We start from the raw sequence: 21,317 nt of genomic DNA, 5'->3' as shown, positions 1-21,317 counted from the left end.
CGCTAAAAATCTCCATGCCACAGGCACTCTAGCCGCAGTTGTCCTATCACTTTCTTTTAGATTATTTTAGCTATCCCACGATTTTTTATTAGCTAGAATTACAAGTTTTCGACTTTATAATCTAACTCTCCGTGTATATTAGACCAACCTTAACTTATCATACCTATTTTCAACACAATTAACATAAATAACATGATCCCGTTCTTTGCAAAAAATGTTGGACTTAATGATACTTGAAATTTCCTTAAATCAAGTGTTTGTGGATCTGTTTTTGTGATCATATTTTCCTTTTCTTAACTCTGATCATACTTCTTTGCATTCCATTTGAATTGTTTTTGCCTGCACTCAACGATACTTGAAAATTGCTCGAATCAAGTGGTTGCGGATTTGTTTTTGTGATCATATTTTCTTTTTCTTTGCTTTGATCATACATCTTTAAACATACACTTTCAATTAAAAAGTTACTATAGTCTATTCTTTATTGCACTGTAAATAATCTGGCCTTTTTGCTCGAAAGATCAGACAAAGACCATACCAAGCTCGTCTTGTTTGCGATTATGCAAACTATGGACAAGAAATTGACGCGTGTAGTATTTAGAACTCCTTATTTATCCAAAACCACTTTGATGTGGTTCCCTGTTTTGCTCCTCCTTCATCACTGCTAGGGATGTAAACGGGCATCCGTTTAAGCCCTTTTGAACCCGTTTGACCCCAGCACACAAGCAACGTTTGCCAGTGAAAGAGAAAACGCTAAAGTTAAAAACGTGCGGAAAGTTTACTTAAAAGGGCTTAGCGGCGCCGTTTAGTGCGCCATTGACATCCCTAGTCACTGCTAGGCACATTGATAACTACTCCACTCCACCAAAGCCACAATGAAGCAGTTGTTTGCTACCCATGAAATTCGCAACAAGTTTCTCATAAAGAATGTGAAAAAGAGAGATTCGAATCAAAACCAGGGCCAACCTCTAGCCTAATACGAAATGTGTGACAGACTTATCTAACACCTCTCCGTTCCAGAATATAAGACTTATCACAGTTCCCAATGCACTATTCGATTACGAATTCCACTTAAAAATATTGAAACATGCTTATGAAATTAGTATTCCCTCCGATCCATATTACTTGTCTCAAAATTGCCCAAATATGAATACATCTATGTTTAAAAAACACTAGATACATGTAAGATTTCGACAAATAATTCCGGCCGGAGAAAGTAGTAGAAGTCTTATGGTATAAAAGTACATTGCAACACGAATACCATGACATTACCCTTGTACATGCCAAGTCCTTATATTTTGGAATCCTCTTATTTCCGCATGCGGAGTATATTAATGATCAAAGTTTGAAAACATTGATTACATGTGTATTTAGGTGTCTTGTATTTTAGAATAGGCCGAGTATAAGCTGCTGAGAAGAAGAAGTACGCAGTAGTTGCGAGAAAACTACTGATATCTTTATTTGACAAACCGTGGAATTTAACCAACTTCTAAATCCAGATGTGACCGACCGTATATTAATAAAGCAGCCGCTTATCCAATTCCAAGTTTCCAACCCGACCCAGTCCGGCTCGCCAAATCGGCCGGCAGCAGCCCCGGCCAGCCAGCCAGCCAGAGAGCCCCGTTGCCGCGCCTCGAGAGCATGAGTTGTCAGCACGCAGGCGGGAGGCACCGGCGCACGTCACATAGGCGAGGGAGGCCACTTGTGCCCCCGAAAAAACAAAAGCGAGCACCACCCCGGGTCGTGGGGCCGCGAGAGCGACCCGGGGCGACGAGTGCGCCCGTCCGCTCGCCAAAACGCCCCGCTGCCATCTCCCCAAACCCCCGTCGCCCCAGCTATACATACCCCCCTTCCCCACCACCGCAACCCTACCGCTCCACCACCTCGCCTCCTCCATCTCCGTTCCCCCCCATCGCACGACCGCGGCTGCCGCCTTCGTCCGGATCCCGGTAACCATCTCGCACCCCCTCACCCCGTCTCGGTAGATCGATCCCGTGGTACAGGGTTCCGTGCGGCGAACGCGGTTCGTCCTACGCCCCTCAGATCCGCCTCGCGTTGCTTCTGCTGGAGGCGTTAGGCGGCCGATCTGATCCCCGCGTCCCGGTGCCCGTTTCGTGTTTAACGGGGCGGATCCGACCGGATCTCGGGAGAAGAGAGCGCTCGCATTTTGCTTTTGTTGAAATGTAGATCTGCGGTCATCGCCGCATTTCGGCGTGTGATCTGGGAGCGCCGGCGACCGTTTCGGTTGCCAAAGATGGTCCGATCTGTGTCGCCGTGCGAGAAAGCTATTTTTCGTAGTTAGTTGCCTAGTTAGCAGGTGATGGGGCTTGCTAATCTCTTCGTGAATTGTGCGTCTAATAATCTCGAATTCCTTACATGTGCTAGATTTTTCGCTACTGATTCTCTGAAGAAGAAAAAAAATCTACGCATTGGTCATGTCCTTCACCGATAGTGTAGTTGCTCCTTTAATTGACGTGTGACAAATGTAGCTTTTGTGCGAGCTTTTGCTGTAGGTAGAAAATGGCTGACGCTGAGGATATCCAGCCCCTCGTCTGCGACAATGGAACTGGTATGGTCAAGGTAAGCCATTGCTTTCCTCAGACGTTCTGCAACTTTTGTTACCGAAATGCAGTGCCCTTTGTAAATGCCTGAGGCAAATAATGTTCGCAGGCTGGATTCGCTGGAGATGATGCTCCCAGGGCTGTCTTCCCCAGTATCGTGGGGCGCCCACGCCACACTGGTGTCATGGTCGGGATGGGGCAGAAGGACGCCTACGTTGGTGACGAGGCACAGTCCAAGAGGGGTATCTTGACCCTCAAGTACCCCATTGAGCACGGTATCGTCAGCAACTGGGACGATATGGAGAAGATCTGGCATCACACCTTCTACAACGAGCTCCGTGTCGCCCCAGAGGAGCACCCTGTCCTTCTCACTGAGGCGCCGCTGAACCCCAAGGCCAATCGTGAGAAGATGACCCAGATCATGTTCGAGACCTTCAACACTCCTGCTATGTACGTCGCCATCCAGGCTGTCCTCTCACTGTATGCCAGTGGTCGTACCACAGGTGAGCTAATTCTATAAATTGCACTGTAGCATTCACAATCAGGATTCTCGAAATTTAACCCGTGTTACATAACTGTAGGTTAAAGTTAGTTTGTAAAACTTACTTTGATGCATCACTAATTTTGTTTTTATGGCATGTGGTAAATATTTGTCAACCAAACCTGATATGCATTTTGCATACAAGATTTCTGTTGGAACATGCTCTTGTTATTGGTGGTGATTGACACTCTTGACATAATCCTGAAAGGAGTTCAATGATACGGTTTCTTTCATTTGTCAATTAACCAAGTATACCATCTTGAACTTCTCAGGTATTGTGCTGGATTCTGGCGATGGTGTCAGCCACACCGTCCCCATCTACGAAGGATATGCCCTCCCCCATGCTATCCTCCGTCTCGACTTGGCTGGGCGTGATCTCACTGATTACCTTATGAAGATCCTGACTGAGCGTGGTTACTCATTCACCACCACTGCTGAGCGGGAAATTGTGAGGGACATGAAGGAGAAGCTGTCCTACATTGCCCTGGATTATGACCAGGAAATGGAGACCTCTAAGACCAGCTCTTCTGTGGAGAAGAGCTACGAGCTTCCTGATGGTCAAGTTATCACCATTGGTGCTGAGCGTTTCCGTTGCCCTGAGGTCCTCTTCCAGCCATCCTTCATTGGGATGGAAGCTGCGGGTATCCATGAGACCACCTACAACTCCATCATGAAGTGCGACGTGGATATTAGGAAGGATCTATATGGCAACATTGTTCTCAGTGGTGGTACCACTATGTTCACTGGAATTGCTGATAGGATGAGCAAGGAAATCACTGCCTTGGCTCCTAGCAGCATGAAGATTAAGGTCGTTGCTCCTCCTGAAAGGAAGTACAGTGTCTGGATTGGAGGATCCATCTTGGCATCCCTCAGCACCTTCCAGCAGGTAAATAAACATTGCAGCATTGTACTGTATTCATTTCATTTCATTGATTGGTTTGCTTAGCAATGTTGCTTGTTCTTTGCAGATGTGGATTGCAAAGGCTGAGTACGACGAGTCTGGCCCGTCCATTGTGCACAGGAAATGCTTCTAATTCTTCGGACCCAAGAATGAAAGCCAAGAGGAGCCTTTATCGCTACCCTCCTGCTTCGTTTCTCTTTTTGTTGCTGTTTCTTCATTAGCGTGGACAAAGTTTGCAGCTGGCCTATCGGTTACCGTTTTCTTCTATTCAAAGACTGTAATATCTATTGCTACTTGTGATTTTGGACACATATGTTCGGTTTATTCAAATTTAATCAGATGCCCGATGAGGCAAGTAGAGAAATACGGATGGTGTTCTGATTTGTCATGTGTCATCTGTATCTTATTAAATGAATAATATCATGTGTCTTGATTCAAGTATTGTTACTTGAAGGTGTTGCTACACAGCATTGAGTTTTCTTGTCTACTTAATTTTGATCGTAGAACATTGGTAAATTCATCATCAATGGGCTCTGTATTGTCATCTACTTGTGGTCGGAACTAGGAGTATTCTTTATTTTGCCCTTTTAGCATCTACTTCTGATGGTGTGTTTTATGATCCTAATCTGATCTGATGCCTTCCTGTCTAGGTTGCTGTGCTGGAATATGCGTCACATTCTCTTGTCTCAGCTTTAGCAATTAGCACAGCACAGCACATGAACACGCTTTGATGCCTGAGGTTGTGCAGTCCAAGACATTCTTGTAAAAGAGGAATCTTCTCTCTTTCCTGCACACAAGATGCGAGGGAGAATGGGACCATGTAAACGTGATGACATGATGTTGTCTGGTTTTCCACCAGTTTATTAGTAGAATGTTTGGAATCTCACAAAGTCACAAGTTGGTGCCAATTGGGATGATTATGTGCAATTGCTTTGACAGGTAAGCTGATCTGGTCAATGTGGACTTTTTCTGCCGGCCTGCTAACCCTTTCAAGAAAGTGACTTCAGTTCTGTTAGACCTTGTTTTGTGTTTTATTGAGTAGCTATTTTCGTGACTATGCAAGTGGAAATAATATTTTCTTTGGTGATTTTGCAAAGTTGCTACCGAGGCAAAATGATCGATGTAAAATGCCAGTTTCTGATGCCTAACAAAAGGGCTAACAACACAATTTGACCATGTATTTTTTTTAGAAGCACAGTAAAAAACGCAGCCGCTCACAATTTGTGTGCTTACTTTGCGCCCTCAATTTCCTAAAACAGGTTCTGGGCCACAATTCTAACCGTCTTCTTGTTTCCTCTGAAAAGAAAAAGGAAAATGTTGGCATTGATATTGTTTTCTTTGCATTCTCCCACATTTTTTTATTGAGATAAGGCGTGTACTTTATGATGAAATTTATCCAGAACTTCAAATTTGTTTGATTCGTTGGTTTCTCATGTCGATGTCTCTTCAGTACAAAAATGACATCATAAGGATATCATCACTCGTCGAGATTGGTGCAAGTACAGTGGTGGAGCCTGATGGTATGCAAAGTTGAGTCAATTTTTTTGTTACACGACTACATGAACACAAAAGTTTACAACAAAGACAATGAAAATACGGATTGTTCTTTTTTTTTTAGAGGCTACGGATTGTTCTGTATAATCGGATCAGAGTAGTCGAGCAGACGACACGAGCAGCGGTCCATGGAGCAGTCGTCTACACGTGTTTGAGAAGAATAGTAGCCTGCCATCACCTGCTGGCCGCTTTTGTGTGCGTATTCTCCAGGCGACAGGCCATCGAGCAGGAGCAAGAGGAAGCCGATGCGCCGCTTCCTTCTTTCCTGCTTCGCACCGAACAATCAACTGAGCAAAGTAGATTAATTTGCAAGGCCCAAGTGACCAGGAGGAGGGAATGACCAAGAGGCCCAGCTTTGATATTGGGGACGCTAGGAATGCATCAGATTTCTTTTTCTTTTTTCTGTGATACACATATAGGCATACGTACCGATTTTTTTCCTGCCTTGCATACCCAGGCATTACTGTAGCTCTGCCCTTGTGCAAGTAGATATTAACACGCGGAAACATAGTATATATTTTCATAGTGTATTTTCTTTGATATTGTACTTCCTCCGTCCAACAAAATATGTCTCAAGTTTGTCAAAATTTAGACGTATCTAGATGTGATTTAGTATATAGATGCATTCAAATTTAGTTAAAGTTGAGACATTTTTTGTTGGACATAGAGAGTAGTATTTTTTTTAAGAAACATACTCCCTCTGTCCAACAAAAGATATAGATGCATTCAAATTTGATCAAAGTTGAGACATCTTTTGTTGGACAGAGGGAGTAATATAAAACTGGACTTTCACAAACACGTACGTACATTCGAACCTACGAATGCAGGCACGCACACCCTGTCCCTGTCGGGACGACCTCCTTCTTGCTCTGGTCATCGAAAAAGTCCAATTCTGCCTAGCTTCTCTGGCGTGAGGATCTACTCCCTGTTCAACGTCGTTGGAGTGGGAGGAGGTTTGTTTTTGCAGTTGTGGCTTGTACGTCGATTTTGCCTTGTACCTAGCATTGTTAGGCAGCTTGTTTGTCGTCAAGGTTTTTGAACGGCTTTCCTGAAATAAGTCGTGCTTAGTATGATTTTTGGCTCGGTTTTTCCTTATAAACGGGGTCAATTCTTTCTTCTAATCGAATCGTGGTATCCTAAAAAAAAGATATTGGCCATAGTTTAAAAGGAGGCCCATCTAGAATGGATATTTGGAAACCCTACTTTGGGAGGTAGAGAAGATTGCCCACCTTGTGCGTGCCAAGCTGGGCCTGAAAGCCCCTCCCACCTTTTTTTTATAGCTGAAGCCCCTCCCACTTTCGGGCAACGTAACGGGGCCGCAATTCCGCTTCTGGCCCAAACTGTACTAGAGGTCGGTTGCGGACCGTACACAGGATGACAGGACCGTCGGTAACGCTGCTGTGATAGGCAGCAAACGTGATTCACCTTCACGCATCGGCATCCTCCATGAAACGTTCGTTGGACGCCATGGAGGCGAAGCCCGTGTTCCTCTCACAGGAAGAGCGCCAGAGCCTCGCCCTTGAGGGCCACCAGGACGCCGTCGCCGACCAGCGCCGCTCCACGCTCGACATCCTCCAGTCGCTCCCCCGCCCCGCTCCTCCCCCGTCCAACGCCCCTAGAGATTCCTCATCGCCCCATCGAGAAGTCTCCGACCAGGACCAGGAAAGGGACAAGGGGAGGGATAGAGATCGGGATCGGGACCGCGACGACGACGACGATCGCCGGAACCGAGATCGGAATAGCGACAGCGACCGAGACGAGCCTTCCCGCCGGGACTGCGACCGCGACCATGACCGCGATAGGGAGCACCGGGATAGGGAGCTTGGGGATCGGAACAAGGACAACGAGAAAGATCAGCTGGAGAAGATGGCGGAGCCGGAGCGGGAGAAGGAGCCGGAGGCGATCAACGAGCAGTGCCTAGGTTCGAAGAAGCCAAAAAAGCGAGTCATCAAGCCTTCCATGAAGTTCCGCTTCTCGTTTGAGGATACTCTTTCAGTGGTAGCGATGGAGTACTACTTGTCGTAGCAAAGCGTCTATAACTTCGTCAGGTGTTCAAGCCCCGCACCTCTAACCTTTGCCAGGCACAACCGCACAACGTTGGAGCAGTCCATGCGGATGATACTATTTGAGTACATCGTCATCCATGAGTTGTGCTCAATGCTCTACAAAAATAAATTGGGTATGGTTATTTTTTAGTTGTCCGGTTTTTAAGTAAAAGATTTATATCTTAATCAACGCATCAGGGCCATTAGATTAAGATTTGAGTCTTGTCACCACTCTCTCAACTCCCACATGTTTGTACCGTTCCATTAAGATCCAACGTCCAACGACATTGACTTGTCTCTTGCTAAAAAACATATGATTTCTCAACGACAAAACCGAAATAAATTTGCTTCAAAATTAAAAGCGGAAGTAATATATGCATGCATAGGAAATATGTGTAACTGCCTAATTGGATGCGTCAGTCTGTCAGATGCAATGCAAAACAAAAGACCTCCCCCTTTTTGTCTTTCCAAAGAAGAACCAAGTGTTTCTCCGGATGGCACCAGACGGGTTCGGGTACGGGTACAGCTCAACCATACCCGTACCCGACGACCCGACCCTCAACCGTTACCCGTACCCGTACCCGTAGTCGCTATAAAATTTTGCCATACCGGCCACCCGCAACGGGTACGGGTTACCCACGGGTATTTTTACCCGACCCACGAAACAACAACTTTCAAGCATTCAGAAAACAACAGCATTCAGCGATTGCGGTCCACAGTTTCATACATCACATAGCAACAGCACACATAACTTATGGTTCATACAACACGTAAAACAAATGTTTAAATTCATGCCATCAACGTCACAGCACACATAAGCAGTTTTGAGCACACCAAGCACAACAGCTCACTCTTGCCGTCGCCGGTGTCGGAGCCTTCGAAATCGATGTCCATCTTGGGCAGGAGGAGGCCGTGGGCCGATGTCGTGCCTGGCGGAGGAGGCGGGTGCGCGGCCGCGCGGGCCACCGGACTAGTGGAGGAGGAGGCGCGGGCCGACGCCCTGGCGGAGCGGGGAGGAAGCTAGCAAGCGGTGGGGGTCGGAGGCTTTGGACGCCAACCTGCCGGCGTCAGGCGGAGGTCGTGGTCTCGTGGAATGGAGGAGAGGGGGCAGGCGGGGGCACGACCGCGTGGTGGAGGTTAGGGCGGCTGGTGCCTGGCGACGGACAGGGGAGGTGATTCGGGCGGAGTGGGGAATTTGGGGATTAGGATTAGGTTAGGTTGGGTGCTTGAGAGTTTATATATGAGATGTATTGGGTTGGGCCTTAGGCAAAATTTAGTGTGCTTATGTACTGGGTTGGCAACTTAGGTGCGGATATACGGGTTCGGGTAGTCCAATACCATACCCGTACCCGTCATACCCGTCGGGTACATAATTTTATCTTTACGTACCCGCGGGTATTTTTTCTCATCATACCGTGTCTTAAACGGGTACATACCCGTCGGGTATGCGGGTACCCATTGCCATCCGTAAGTGTTTCATTGATGATCCCTCTAGAAAAAAAAATGATTTATTGAGATGTAGTCCTGCCGCCTGCGTCTCACCGTGCAACAGAACATGTTTATAAAGTATGCAGTTGTTTTGCTGTATCAAGGCTTGATGTGCTGAAGATGGGAGGTAACTAACCCGACCTGTGCCCTTCCGAGGACATTATTCGATTCCACCATCGACAGGATCTAAGCTACGGATCTTACAACACACTTGCAATATTCATCGTTTTTTCTGCAAAAAGGACAGGTCCGAGAAAGGGGTGCTTGCTTCATGACCTGCCTGAATTTTGAATTTTGAATTGCAAAATGCCGTACTTGCAATGTACATGCACTTGAGTGTGCATTATTAATATCTTTCTCTTTGATTCGTTGACATATCAAGCTTGGAGACTATGAAACGAAACGGGCGCGTGGTGTGCTAGTGCTAACCCACGAAATCAGTTCTGAAGTCAATATCGTCGAGAGATCTCTGGACAGTTACATCGGACCACGTGTGGGAGCAACGACCAACCTTGTATATGCTTCGATCTCTATCGTAGTGGCAAGAACGTTTCCCTGGTCAGGTTTTGCCTCTCCTACGGAGACCGCGAGGGATCGCGTTCGGTGTACCCTTGCTTATGTTTCTAGTAGTACTAGAATCTTAAGATTTTTGACAGATATGACAGTCAGTCCACTAGTGTGTTTTATAGGATACCGTCCACTGGTGTGTAATGTAATGCAAGACAAAACTCATGCTGGCAGCTTGTCCATCGTATATGAATTACTCCAGAACTTATGAAAGCAAAATGCACAACTAACTTTGTTTACCTGAGGATATATAGATATGTCTCAGAAAACCATTTGAACCAAATAGGCACTCAAGTAAATCCAATTATTCACACGAGATTTAGAGCCTATTTGGTTCAAATAGTTTTCTTAGGAATCTTGAAAGGTTGGAACCCCTTAAGCGCCTCTTTGATTCGAAGATTTTCCAAATAATTTTTAGAGATTGTAATTCCTTGGAACTTTTTATACGTGGATTGTTTGATTTATATGATTGCAAACCATAAGAATTTTTCCTTAGAATTCGTGTGCACTAAATTTCATATGAAACTTTGCATCTACTCCAAGCTCTAGAGTTTTCCTTTCATGAGTTGTTTGATTTGTAGGATTATTTTTTAAAGGAAAATTCTGCTTTGACTCAACCTCCTGGAAACAATTCTTCTTGAAAACGTGCAACTAAACAATTTTTTTATTGTTGTACCCAGCCAAGTCATGGATTTTCAATTATAAATGAAGTCCGTTTTGCCTGCATGCCATGGAGAGTGATGTCCGCATCTTCACTTCTTGTTGCTTCGCCAGGCAAGTTTGGACAGGGATTGCAAATTGGTGCAAGGTGATGGCCTTCAATCCGGTCGGTTGGGTGAATCCCACTTCGATTAAACTTTGGTGGGTTCATGTCTCAGACAGGGTACTTGCGGTGATGGATAGCAAGTCGTCGCGTGCGGCGTCGTCTCTCTTTATCCTTACCCTTTGGTCTATCTGGAAAAGAGGAACAACTGAATTTTTAATCACCTTCATCGACCCGCGCACTGCATAATCTCAGCTATCAAGGCTGAGGCTTCCCTATGGAGTCTCATTGATACTTCAGGTCTAGGTGCCCTGGTTTCTGGAAGCGATGACGTCCCCTGAAGCTAGTTGTACTCCTTTTGTATAGCTTTCTCATTTTTCTTGTTTTTCGCTTTTGATTGTTACCTTCTTGGTTGAGTTCTTCTCGACCTTCTTTGATATATGAAACGCTGTGTTGTTTCGTCAAAAAAAAAAGTATAGATCAACCTCGGATCAGACCAAATCAAAGGTCCTCTACCTCCTGCAAGGGATGAAGTGAAGGGAAATACGGAGTACATGCACGAGCAACCATCGGGATCCTGGTCTGAAGTCGTTCGTGGGCATAGTTAGAAACATCAAGGATGGAACGCCATTGCAGTGAGTTGGACAAAATGCTTCCGCCTAGCACCACCTGATGGCCGCAGGAAATACCGAGACGCGGCCACCGTGGCGACGGATCCAGCATGGATGCAATACGAAAAGCCCGTCTTAATTAGTACCTCGGATCCATAATAAAATGTCGGGATTAGTTAGCCTGAATCGGACGGAGTACTGTTGTGCCGATAAAGCCCGTTTTAATTAACTGCAAGTACACTCTCTCGATGTTTCTCGCCCCGTAAATTCCTAGCGGTACATGTACATTTCACAGGCACAATGGGTGTAAAAGCTAGCTCCGTACAGGAACGAACTCGCACGCACCGTCAAGTCGCCCCCTGTACGTCAAGACAGACATATCTCTCTCTCTCTCTCAGTCTCTCGGTCTCTCCTTTCCAGCTTGCAAAAGCTCACCCTGCAGCAGCTGCCCATGTCTGGCCACGAGGGCGGGGCGTACGGCGGAGACAAGACACCCGCTTGATGGCAAAGCACGATCGAATACCGATCAATCATGATGATGAGATCGCCGGCCCAAGATAAGATCCTAACTAGCTGCAGGGACGTACGTACGCCTGCGCCACTGCAAACATGCAGTGAATCTCCCCGCTAAATCTTGGGGCATGGGCGCGGCGACACCCCCACACGCCGTTTTCGGCATCAACGGGGGCTGGTTGCAAGCCGTTTTCGCTTCACCAACGAACGGGGGGGCGTGTGGAGCGAGAGGAAGGCCGGAAGATCTGCCTGCCTGATGTTGCCCGCTGCCCATGCATGCCCCCTGCCGACACGCCGGCATGTGCCCGACTGCCCATGTGCCACCAGCCCACACAATAATATCCGCCGTGTGGCCATCGCCCCCGCGCGCGTATGCGCAATGCATCCAGCAATGCATGCAGCTGCTGCAGGGCACCGCCGGGCTGGGGCTGCACTTTGGGGAGGAATCCCGGCAAGCAAACGAGCTCGCAGCGTAATGGCCAGAGGCTTCAGTAACACTCCTTTTGTCCTGACTCCTCTTGTCAGCAAATTTCAGGACGCATTTAAAAAAAATCCTCTCGTCTGTTTCATATCAAAGCACATCTCTAACGCTGGTTTTGATCTCACGTGACGCTAAGGTGGCGCTGTGTTAGGTATCAAGCGTTTGTTAGTGATTTTAGTCCATCTCGCTAATGGGAGGGCGCTACGACCAGCATATAAGCGAGAGTAGCTACTCTCTCATCAGTCCGAACTTTTGGGATGAGTAGGGCTCTTGCGCATATGTCTGTGTCGGATGTGCATGAACGTCTGAACACGACACGAGTGTGTGGAGCTGCACATTGTGTATGCATGGGACATGAGATTCGAACAAAATTTAATACTGTGTGAGAACGTCTTTTTATTTCAAACGATTCCGAAGGGTTACTTTCCCGCAGGGCTAGTTTTTTTGTTTTTTGAAAGGACGATCCATCAGGGTCGCTCTCGCTCCACACGCCGTGGCTCCCGCGGCAGGCCGGCCGGGTCAGGTTAAGTAGATGCTGATTGCTGCAGATGACAGGGTTTTCTTTCTTTTCGCCCTGTCAACCGTTGATGTGGCTTTTGTCGCGTCTGGGTTGGAAGCATCCGCTGGTAAGTATATATGCTCGCCTAGCTAGCTTAAAGGGCGTACGGATCCTATCCTTTGCTATAGGTGTGTGCGTCTCGCTGAATCATCGACAATTTTATTGTGTACGAGACGCGTGGCCGCTTGGGATTATTTCAGTTGGCTGGCGTATGTTCGAGCAGATGACAGTATAGCACAATTTGGTCTTCCGTCTCTTGTCAGTCAGATATACAACGTTTGTGTTTATGTTCTCAGAACGACTTATGACGATAGTTTGTACTGAATCCGAATGAACTTTTTTTCTGGATTCATCGTCCTACTTACTCCTTGACTTGACGAAGAGATAAAAATGTAAATGGTTTAAAAAGAGAAGAAAAAAAGACATGTGTGCTCTTCAAGGAGGACGATGCTAAGGACATCTCTAATAGGAGGTACTAAGCAGGTACTAGTCCTACGTGGCGGAGAGATGAAGAGAAAATGTTAGCATTAGTTACTTGCAGAATAATGGTTTGTGCATGGTAAAAAAAATGAAAAAAGAATGACAGTGGATCGATTATAAAAAAAAGAGAATAAACAAAAAAAGATAGGAGAGATAAAAATTAGCAGCTGCTTGATATTGAAGGTGTCCAGGCCTAGCTCTATGCTTTTCAGTTCAGGGAGGATGGAAGATCCAAGTTCCACCCAATTTATTATTCAAGGCCGGTACTATTTTAGTGACATCGATCTTTCATGCAATGTGGAGATTGGATGGTAGCACTAGCTAGCTACCTCCAAAAGACAATTATTCAGACTTGTTTAAGTCATGACACACGGAGAAATAAAAGGCTTCCACGTAGGCAAATGCTTTAGTGCCACATGTTTATACATATTTTTGGGTTAGAATACTATGCAGCGTGTGGAGATGAGTATAGTACGGTATTGGGAACTAGCTGGTTTCATTTCTATATCCTGGTCTCGCATCACAATTTCCAATGCCGATTACTCCATTAATTAGTTCCTCATCCTAATCAGTGCGCTCGATCCTAGAGCTAATTATAGAGGGGTTTAACTAGCCACCAACTGTGCTGTCCCTCTCTAAAAGGAGCTAAGCCGTTAGTACCACATTAGGCAAAGGTCACATGAGAGCCGTGCGTTTATTGCCATTACGGGTATAATAGATCTTTTTTTTTGCGAGAAACGGATATAATAGATCCGTATGTAAAGTCTAGAATATATAGCTGCAGAATTGCAAGGTAAAGGTCCCCACTTCAATTGCTTAACAACATGGAATGTTCTAACGGGTGTGCAAAAGAGACAGGGAGCGCACAACTGTCGAAAAACCTTTCAGTGTAGCAATACTTCTTAATGTAAAAGTAATTTAGATATCCCATAATTTTGTTAGACTTTGCAAATTATCGTACAACTGATAATGTGTTTGGATAATTGGATGTCTTGTACTTACACGTATACTTTTTCTGGAGCATAAACCAAACCGTGTAGACTTAACGCCAATCCTTAAATTTGACGTGTGGGAAGATCCTCCATGTGTTGCATATCTTGAAAAGATTCTGGCCCAAAACATTGCGCCTGCTATCCTCCAAGAAGGTCACAGAGGATCGAAAGTCAAACAGTGCCATGTCTCTCTGTCTATAGCTCGCAAGTGCAAGTACTCCTCCTCTCCTCTCCTCCAGTCCTCCCCACATAGACACCTAGTCCCAAATTCATTCCAGAATCACAAGAATATTGCAAGAACCAAGGACAAGCCAGACAAAAATCAAACCATCTCGACGTGCACCGAACTGCCTAGCCACCACAGCAACAGTTCATCCCATCCCCACGTTAGACATTAGAGTGCTTCAGTGCCTGGAGTACTACCAAATACCCCATTGCGCTGTGCAAGCACAAGCGAATCCAAGTCGTTCTACCACGAAGTTTCAGCTCACAAACGTTGCCTCCTCTCAAGCTCCCACGTACTAGCATGCGTAGGACAGCTGCTGCTGCTAAACGGGCCACGGCATAAGAGAGAGAGCTGTAGAAAGAGCGAGGCGAGGAAGGAAGGAACAAGAAAGCAAGGGAAAGAAAGAGGAGGCTCCTGGGAGGGGCGGAAGAGAGGAGAAGAATTACAATGGAGCAGCTGCAGCAGCAGGAGCGGGCGCGGGAGGTGTACAGGGAGTGCCTGCGGAACCACGCGGCGAAGCTGGGCACCTACGCCTCCGACGGCTGCTGCGAATACACCCCGGCCGACGCCGACTCCGGGGCCGGGGCCGGGCTCCTCCTCTGCGCCGCCTGCGGTTGCCACCGCAACTTCCACCGCAAGGCCTTCCTCGACGCCACCACGGCCGCCGGCCCTCACCCGCAGACGCCAATGCTGCACCACCACGCCGCTCCCGGCGCGCCGCCGGGCTACGGCAACATGCACATGGCGATGGGCGCCGCGGGGGTCCTCGACGGCTCCGGCGGCTCGGGGCGGCGGCGGACAAGGACCAAGTTCACGGAGGAGCAGAAGGCGCGGATGCTGCGGTTCGCGGAGCGGCTCGGGTGGCGGATGCCGAAGCGTGAGCCCGGGCGCGCGCCGGGGGACGACGAGGTCGCGCGCTTCTGCCGCGAGATCGGGGTCACCAGGCAGGTCTTCAAGGTCTGGATGCACAACCACAAGGCCGGCGGCGGTGGGAGCGGCGGCGCGGGGGGAGGAGGCGGCGGCGGCGCGCAGACGTCGTCTTCGACCACGCGCGGCGGCGGCGGCGGTTTGGGGGGCATGTCGACGGCGGCGATGGGATCGGGCGACGGGGAGGAAGACGATGAGGAGGTGAGGGGCAACGAGATGTGCATGTAGTTCGTTTCTTCGATCTGCTTACCGTCTTACGGCAATGGGAATGTGTGGGATGCCATGGCTAGCTAGGCTAGGCTGGGATGATTTAACTCTCCTCTTTTTGACTAATTTCTTTGGTAATTTTGCTTGCATGATGAGTTGATTCATGACGACGATGAGATGATTGTTTTTAACCGGGATGCTAATTCCATGTCATTTTGATCATTAATTTGTTGATTGATTTTGTTGTTACTTACCCTCCGAGGCTCAAATTAAGGAGCTAACTACTTAGCTAGCTGCATGCAAATTTCTCCCTGTGGCTCAAATGCATATTGACTATGAACTACAGATGACTATGCATGCACCCATGCTTAATTTCTCTTTGCACTCAAGTAGCCTCACCTGTCTGGCAATAAAGTGCATGCCTGAATAAGTTTAGGCATGCAAGGTGTGTACATATAGTAGAGGACAGGTGAAATTATGGGTCTTAGGTGAAATCCCTTGAAAAGGCTAGCTAGCTTGCTCCACTTTAAAGGATTATTTAAGGTTTATATAATTGTACTCCAGTAATAAGTAACTAGTGCTAGAAAATATTTAGAGAGATTTTGTTTCTAAACACTCAGACATCTAGATGCATATTTGTACACACAGAGACAAGAAAGTAAATTAATTGGGTGATTGTTTGCTGAACTAGTACCAATTTCCAAACAATGTGAAGGGCATGAAGAAGCTTAATTGCTGATAATACCGAACGCCAACAAAACAAAAGTCGGTCGGTACCCCGTAATAAAGAGAAGTTAACAATATTTGAATATGAACCCTACATGAATGGTTCGTACCTATACGACGGTAGCCAGCAGAAGCACAGTGCAGGTGAATATAATTACCAGACATTATCACGCAAGAGGAAGTAGAAGTACAGAGAGAAGCTTGTGAATTAACTGTACGGGTTTGGTAGTAAATCGACTTAACTCGCGTAATCAAATCCGAGATACCTCATATTTATGGCCATACGTATGCGACTCTCGATTGTAGGAACGTGTCCGATCATGAACCTAATAATCTGCAGATCGATTCTGATTCATGTAGCAAGCGCTGCAGCTGTATGCATGTGAGTTGCAACTGCTTATGGTTAGCTAATGTGTGTGGATATGGTGAAGTTAGAATACTGGTACACTTATCAGGTAACTCGAATGTATGTCCGTATGCTAGCTATGCCATACTGTAACCTCATGTGGAGAGAGATATTCCATCAGCAGAACATAATTAAGCTATAGCATACGGACATACATGTGGGTATATAACTATAGATGGGTTGTTTCTTCTTACTACCCATACTTCAGACAATTAATGTACTGTTGTCTCGGCTAACATTTTATGTACACTCTTTGAAATATGTGGTAGGTACTAAACTAGCTAGTAATGCCTTCTGTTTCGAAAAAAAAAAGTTTATATATGAGGCTCAAAACAAATTTTGTGGCTGTGCATTTCTATCTAAAAGGGGATGTTAAATCCTTCAGACTAGTCAGTGAAGATCGAGTGACGTGATCAAATTCTGGAAAATCAAGCTAAGCACACTGCATGCACGCTGGGGGTGGAGTATGTGGTCTAATTCATCTGTACTGTACGTAAGAGAGCTCTGGCGCTAGCGGCTAGCCATAACATATTTTTCTTGAAATCAAACAGGTCAATATACTACTGCCTTTGTTTCACAAAAAGCAACGTTTTGTATATATATTTTTAGTCAAACTTTGAATGCGTATGTATGCTTACACATTATTCAATATATTTTGGATTGGAAACTTCAAAATCATATTATTTATAGTTCTGTCTTGAAAAGTATTTCCAGAATAATTTTGTAGTTCTTTCGAGTGCACTGATATTTAAATCATACTTATCATACAGAATTAATTATTAGGCTGGAACTTCCAAACCAGGATATGGAGTATTTTGCATACACTACTATAAAAAACGAGTGATCAGACTAACATCTGAAAACAGGTCTGAAAAAAAAAACACTCAATTTTTTTGTGAACTTGAGGAAAGCAATAGTAGAGGAAAATAGTCGAAGCGGTGCTTCGGACGGTCGGTGCTGGTGAACAGTGACGTGCTTTTGAGTGTTGTTCTCTTCCTTGGTGGCGTTGTAGGGGACGCCCCGACATTTTTCCACCCCTTGGAGACATTGCTTCGGGCGAAAGTCCAAAACTAGCTATGCTGTCTTTGACGTCGTTTACCTTCCTGTAGGCATCGAATTTGGGATATTGTCTTTTTGTGGCCCACATGTCAGTGTCGTTGCTGTTTCCTATATGAGAGTGGATGATAAGATAAAAAATGTGAGAGTAGAAGATAAGATTAAAAAAAACTTGGTGTCGGTGCAAAGTACGTTTAGCACCCAATACTATGTTAAATAAAATTATTTTCCATTGATTTGCGTATATCAATTTTAATTTTAAAATTTGAAAAAAAAATGAGTACTTGCATATCTATTTGCGATGCTAAGGATAACATTCAAGACTAAGCCTAGGAAAGTGAATTGAGCTGTCGAAAGCATTGGTATGTCCTCCTTAATTAGCACTGGTGGATCTAGGGTTGGATCGAAGTGGGTGCCAGTTCATCACGCGTATAATTTAGTTGTCTTCGTAATTATTATAAATTCATATCAGTTTAGAAATGCCAAATCTCATAAATAGTTTAATATTGTCTCAACAGCATGACAGTTCCAATATATAGGTTCAAAATAAGCTTGGGACAATTGGGCAGCTGACTTGAAAAGTCCTTAGCATGGATGCTAGAAATATGAACAAACAATTATCGCTTACTATTTTATTTTAACTCCACCCTCACATCTTTAGTTCTTTACCAGTATTTTAGTCTCTGTATATGTCAGATAACTTCTATCACTTTTGGGCTTCAGTGGCTAGGGACGCGAATCTCTTACCAAGGCGAACTGCTGCCAAGAGAAAGACCTAAATAAGGTGTATTGCATTTGCACCGGGACAAAACTGACTAATCTAAAGTGATTTTTTACGGTACCCGGTACTCCAAAAATATACCTCGGAGTAACAAACATATCTAACCGTTGGTACCAAAAGGCAACTTGGTCATTTTGCAAAGGGTAATTTGGTCATTGCCCTCGTATTGCCCTGATCTCTTTGTCGAGCGCAGCAATAGCGCCGTCCCTAGACCGTCGATCCACCGTCATCATCTCCCTCCGCTCGCCGGGCGGACAGCCTCTTCTCTGTGTGGTGGAAAGCGCCTCACCGCCGTTCCAATCGATTTGCAACGCCACACGGCCCCGCCGCCGTTCCAATCGAGGCGCCGCACGGCCTCCAGTCATCCGCCGTCAAATCATGGCGCAGCGCCGCCCCCAACGCCGTTCCAAGCGAGGCGCGGCGCTGCCTCCAGCCGTCGTTGTGCTATCGAGGCGCAGCGCCGCCTCAGCCGCCACACCGCCGTTCGTCGCCCCAGCCCTCGAGCAGTTGTTCGGCCCCAAGCTGCCTCCCGTGTGAGATCAAACCTGCTCCCAGCCGCTGCCGTCCAATCGAGCCACAGGCCAAAACCCAACCACGCCAGCGTTCGCCGTCCCCAGGCACGATCTCACGATGCCGCCAGCCCAAATCCTCACCTGATTACGATTTCCTTTTTTTAATTTGAAACCAAAATCCAGTTCAGCTCACGAAAGTTCCAAACTAACCTCACGTGATTACGATTTTGCCCTCCAAGTCGAGGTACTCCGGTGTTTTTCGACTCGGTACTCCATAAAATTAAAGATGGAGTACCAAATAATACTAACCATTAGATTGGTCCAAATAAACGAACTATATTAAATCCGGGATATCGTAAAAGAGCTCAATCTAAATTCTAAAGCCTTTGATTTGTCACCTTCCCCAATTAAGAGGCCAAGACTTAGTTATTAAACAACTTAACATGCTCACTTGCTCAGAATGATAAAAACTTGGTGCAACCTCACCTCAGAACGCAGAAGCCAAAATAATCCTACTTCTTACCCCAGCCCTTTTTACTGTATTGGTTTCTTTTTTAGAGGTACTGTACTGGTACTACTTGTACTGCGGCCGGCCGGTGCACTGCAGCCAGCGACCGTCCTGGGCTTTTGCTGTTCAATACTCCTGTGATCCTTAAATTTACGACAATTTAGAATAAGAGAGAGTATATTTTTTAAGCATTGTCCCTTTGTTACTCCGTGGGAACAAAAAAAAAGACGGATCTTTCTGCGAGCGAATTGAGGATCACTCTCCACTGAGAGCTCGCTCGAGGACCGCACGACGCCACGACGCGCACACCGTCCAAATTAACGAGAGTACCCGAGCGCTCCAGTCCAGTGTACGTAAAAGACGACTGCGCCGCTCGCTGCAGCAGGCATGACATGGAGTGCACGTACGGCGCCAACCCCATGGCGACTCGCGACTGCACAATTAATGGCAGCCGCAAGGCTGCCAAAGCTGATCTCTGCAGCATGCATGCAGCAGCGCTACGGGTACGGGCAAGGAAAGCTCCTTGGCTAGCCGCCAGGCGCTTTGTAGCAAATCATGGTGTCAGCGACGAGAGCCGGGGAGGAGTACGGGTCGATTCGATCCGGCCGCCATGCCTTGCGCCAGTGCGGCCTGCGGCCTGCGGCATGCCTGCCTAAAGCGCGCGCGGCCCCGGTTCCCGTGGGAATGGCATTCGCGATCGGCACGGCGGATTCGCTTCCTGGCGCGACGTGCGCTGGCCGGGCTCGCGGCAGAACTGTGCGCGCGGCTGGCGGGGAGCAATCGTGTGAGAAAAGGAGAGATCATAGCTTCATGGACTGTTTGGTTTGTGACAAATACAAACCTACCAAATGTTGCCAAAATTTGGCTTGTCATTTTTGTTCAAGGATTCGTTGCCTCTCATTTTGCTAACTATTTGGCAAGAATATGTGAGAGAGGTGGAATGAATTATATTGCCAACCAAAATTTTGACAATGAAGCAAACAACAAACAAATGACATCCGACAACCACATACATGGAGGAGAAGTCTTGCCGCCGCCGAGAGCAGGCTAGCTTCGGCTTGAACTTGACTTGTATTTTAACCAGGCAGCAATCGCGATTAGGGTGTGCTCGATAGTCTCCTATCTTCTGGTTTTCCAAAACTCCACGGTGGAGCAGTACCGAAGAGCAAAACTCCACACAATCAGATCTGAGAAGTTAACCCATTTTGCTGTACAAAACTCGGTGCACCTCTTTCAAAGATTCCCGGAATTGCAACCACGGAGCAGCATGAGATTACGGCCATCCTGTCACCGCCGAGTGGGAAACGGTTCGGTCTCGTTGTGTTTTCCTCCTGACCCCCTTTTTTTTCTTTCCCGGTCGCCTCCACCCGATCCACTTCTTCACTCGCCCCCACCCTCGTCCGATGCCAACCAGGCAACCAGCCGCCGGCAGGGCCTACTCTTCCGCCGGCCCCATTTCCTCCGGCAGGTCACTGCAAGGGCTCCCTACCGTAGCGCGTGCCAGGAGGCTCAAGTCCCCTGCAACTGCCGCCATGGAAGCTGATGTCGCGGGGTTCGGCGGTGAGGAGGTCGTCGGCGTAGGAGAGAGGGATCCGGACCGTGGCTCTCCCCCTTCTACCCCACGTCGCCGCCGGCAGTCAGGTACGCAGATGGTTTCGCCGCTTGTGCGGGAAGGCGACCTCTCCCCTGACGACATTGTCGAGCTTGGGCTCTGCACACCAACGCAGCTGAAGATTAATCCGTATGGGAGAGAGATTTGGACGGGGAAGAAGAGGCTCGCAGATGGAGGTGGAGGACGAGCGGCTGCTCCGACAGATCGATCGGAGCAGACGAGGAGAACGAGAAGGATCGATCCGGTTGGGAGGAGTTCGTCCTTTGTCGACCCGCTCGAGGGCCACGGTGGCCGACCCATAGG

The 21,317-nt window shown here is 47.0% G+C and overlaps 2 protein-coding genes across 2 annotated transcripts; both read left to right on the top strand.

The window, feature by feature from the left end:
- The first annotated feature begins 1,748 nt into the window (after positions 1-1,748).
- LOC100827534 (actin-1) lies at positions 1,749-4,465 on the top strand. The gene is made up of 5 exons (XM_003560541.3): positions 1,749-1,946; positions 2,511-2,577; positions 2,668-3,061; positions 3,372-3,985; positions 4,068-4,465. Exons 2-5 carry the CDS (start codon positions 2,518-2,520, stop codon positions 4,131-4,133), a joined length of 1,134 nt encoding a protein of 377 aa, XP_003560589.1. The 5' UTR covers positions 1,749-1,946; positions 2,511-2,517; the 3' UTR covers positions 4,134-4,465.
- A 9,776-nt stretch (positions 4,466-14,241) lies between these two features.
- On the top strand, positions 14,242-15,662 carry LOC100825983 (zinc-finger homeodomain protein 11). The gene has a single exon (XM_003560536.4). The coding sequence runs from the start codon at positions 14,727-14,729 to the stop codon at positions 15,432-15,434; it is 708 nt and encodes a 235-aa protein (XP_003560584.1). The 5' UTR covers positions 14,242-14,726; the 3' UTR covers positions 15,435-15,662.
- Positions 15,663-21,317: the final 5,655 nt, after the last annotated feature.

This window comes from Brachypodium distachyon, chromosome 1 (assembly GCF_000005505.3).
Source record: "Brachypodium distachyon strain Bd21 chromosome 1, Brachypodium_distachyon_v3.0, whole genome shotgun sequence".
NCBI classification, from domain to species: Eukaryota; Viridiplantae; Streptophyta; class Magnoliopsida; order Poales; family Poaceae; genus Brachypodium; species Brachypodium distachyon.
Note: the sequence above shows the minus strand (reverse complement) of the source record. Positions and strands in the feature narration are given on the sequence as shown.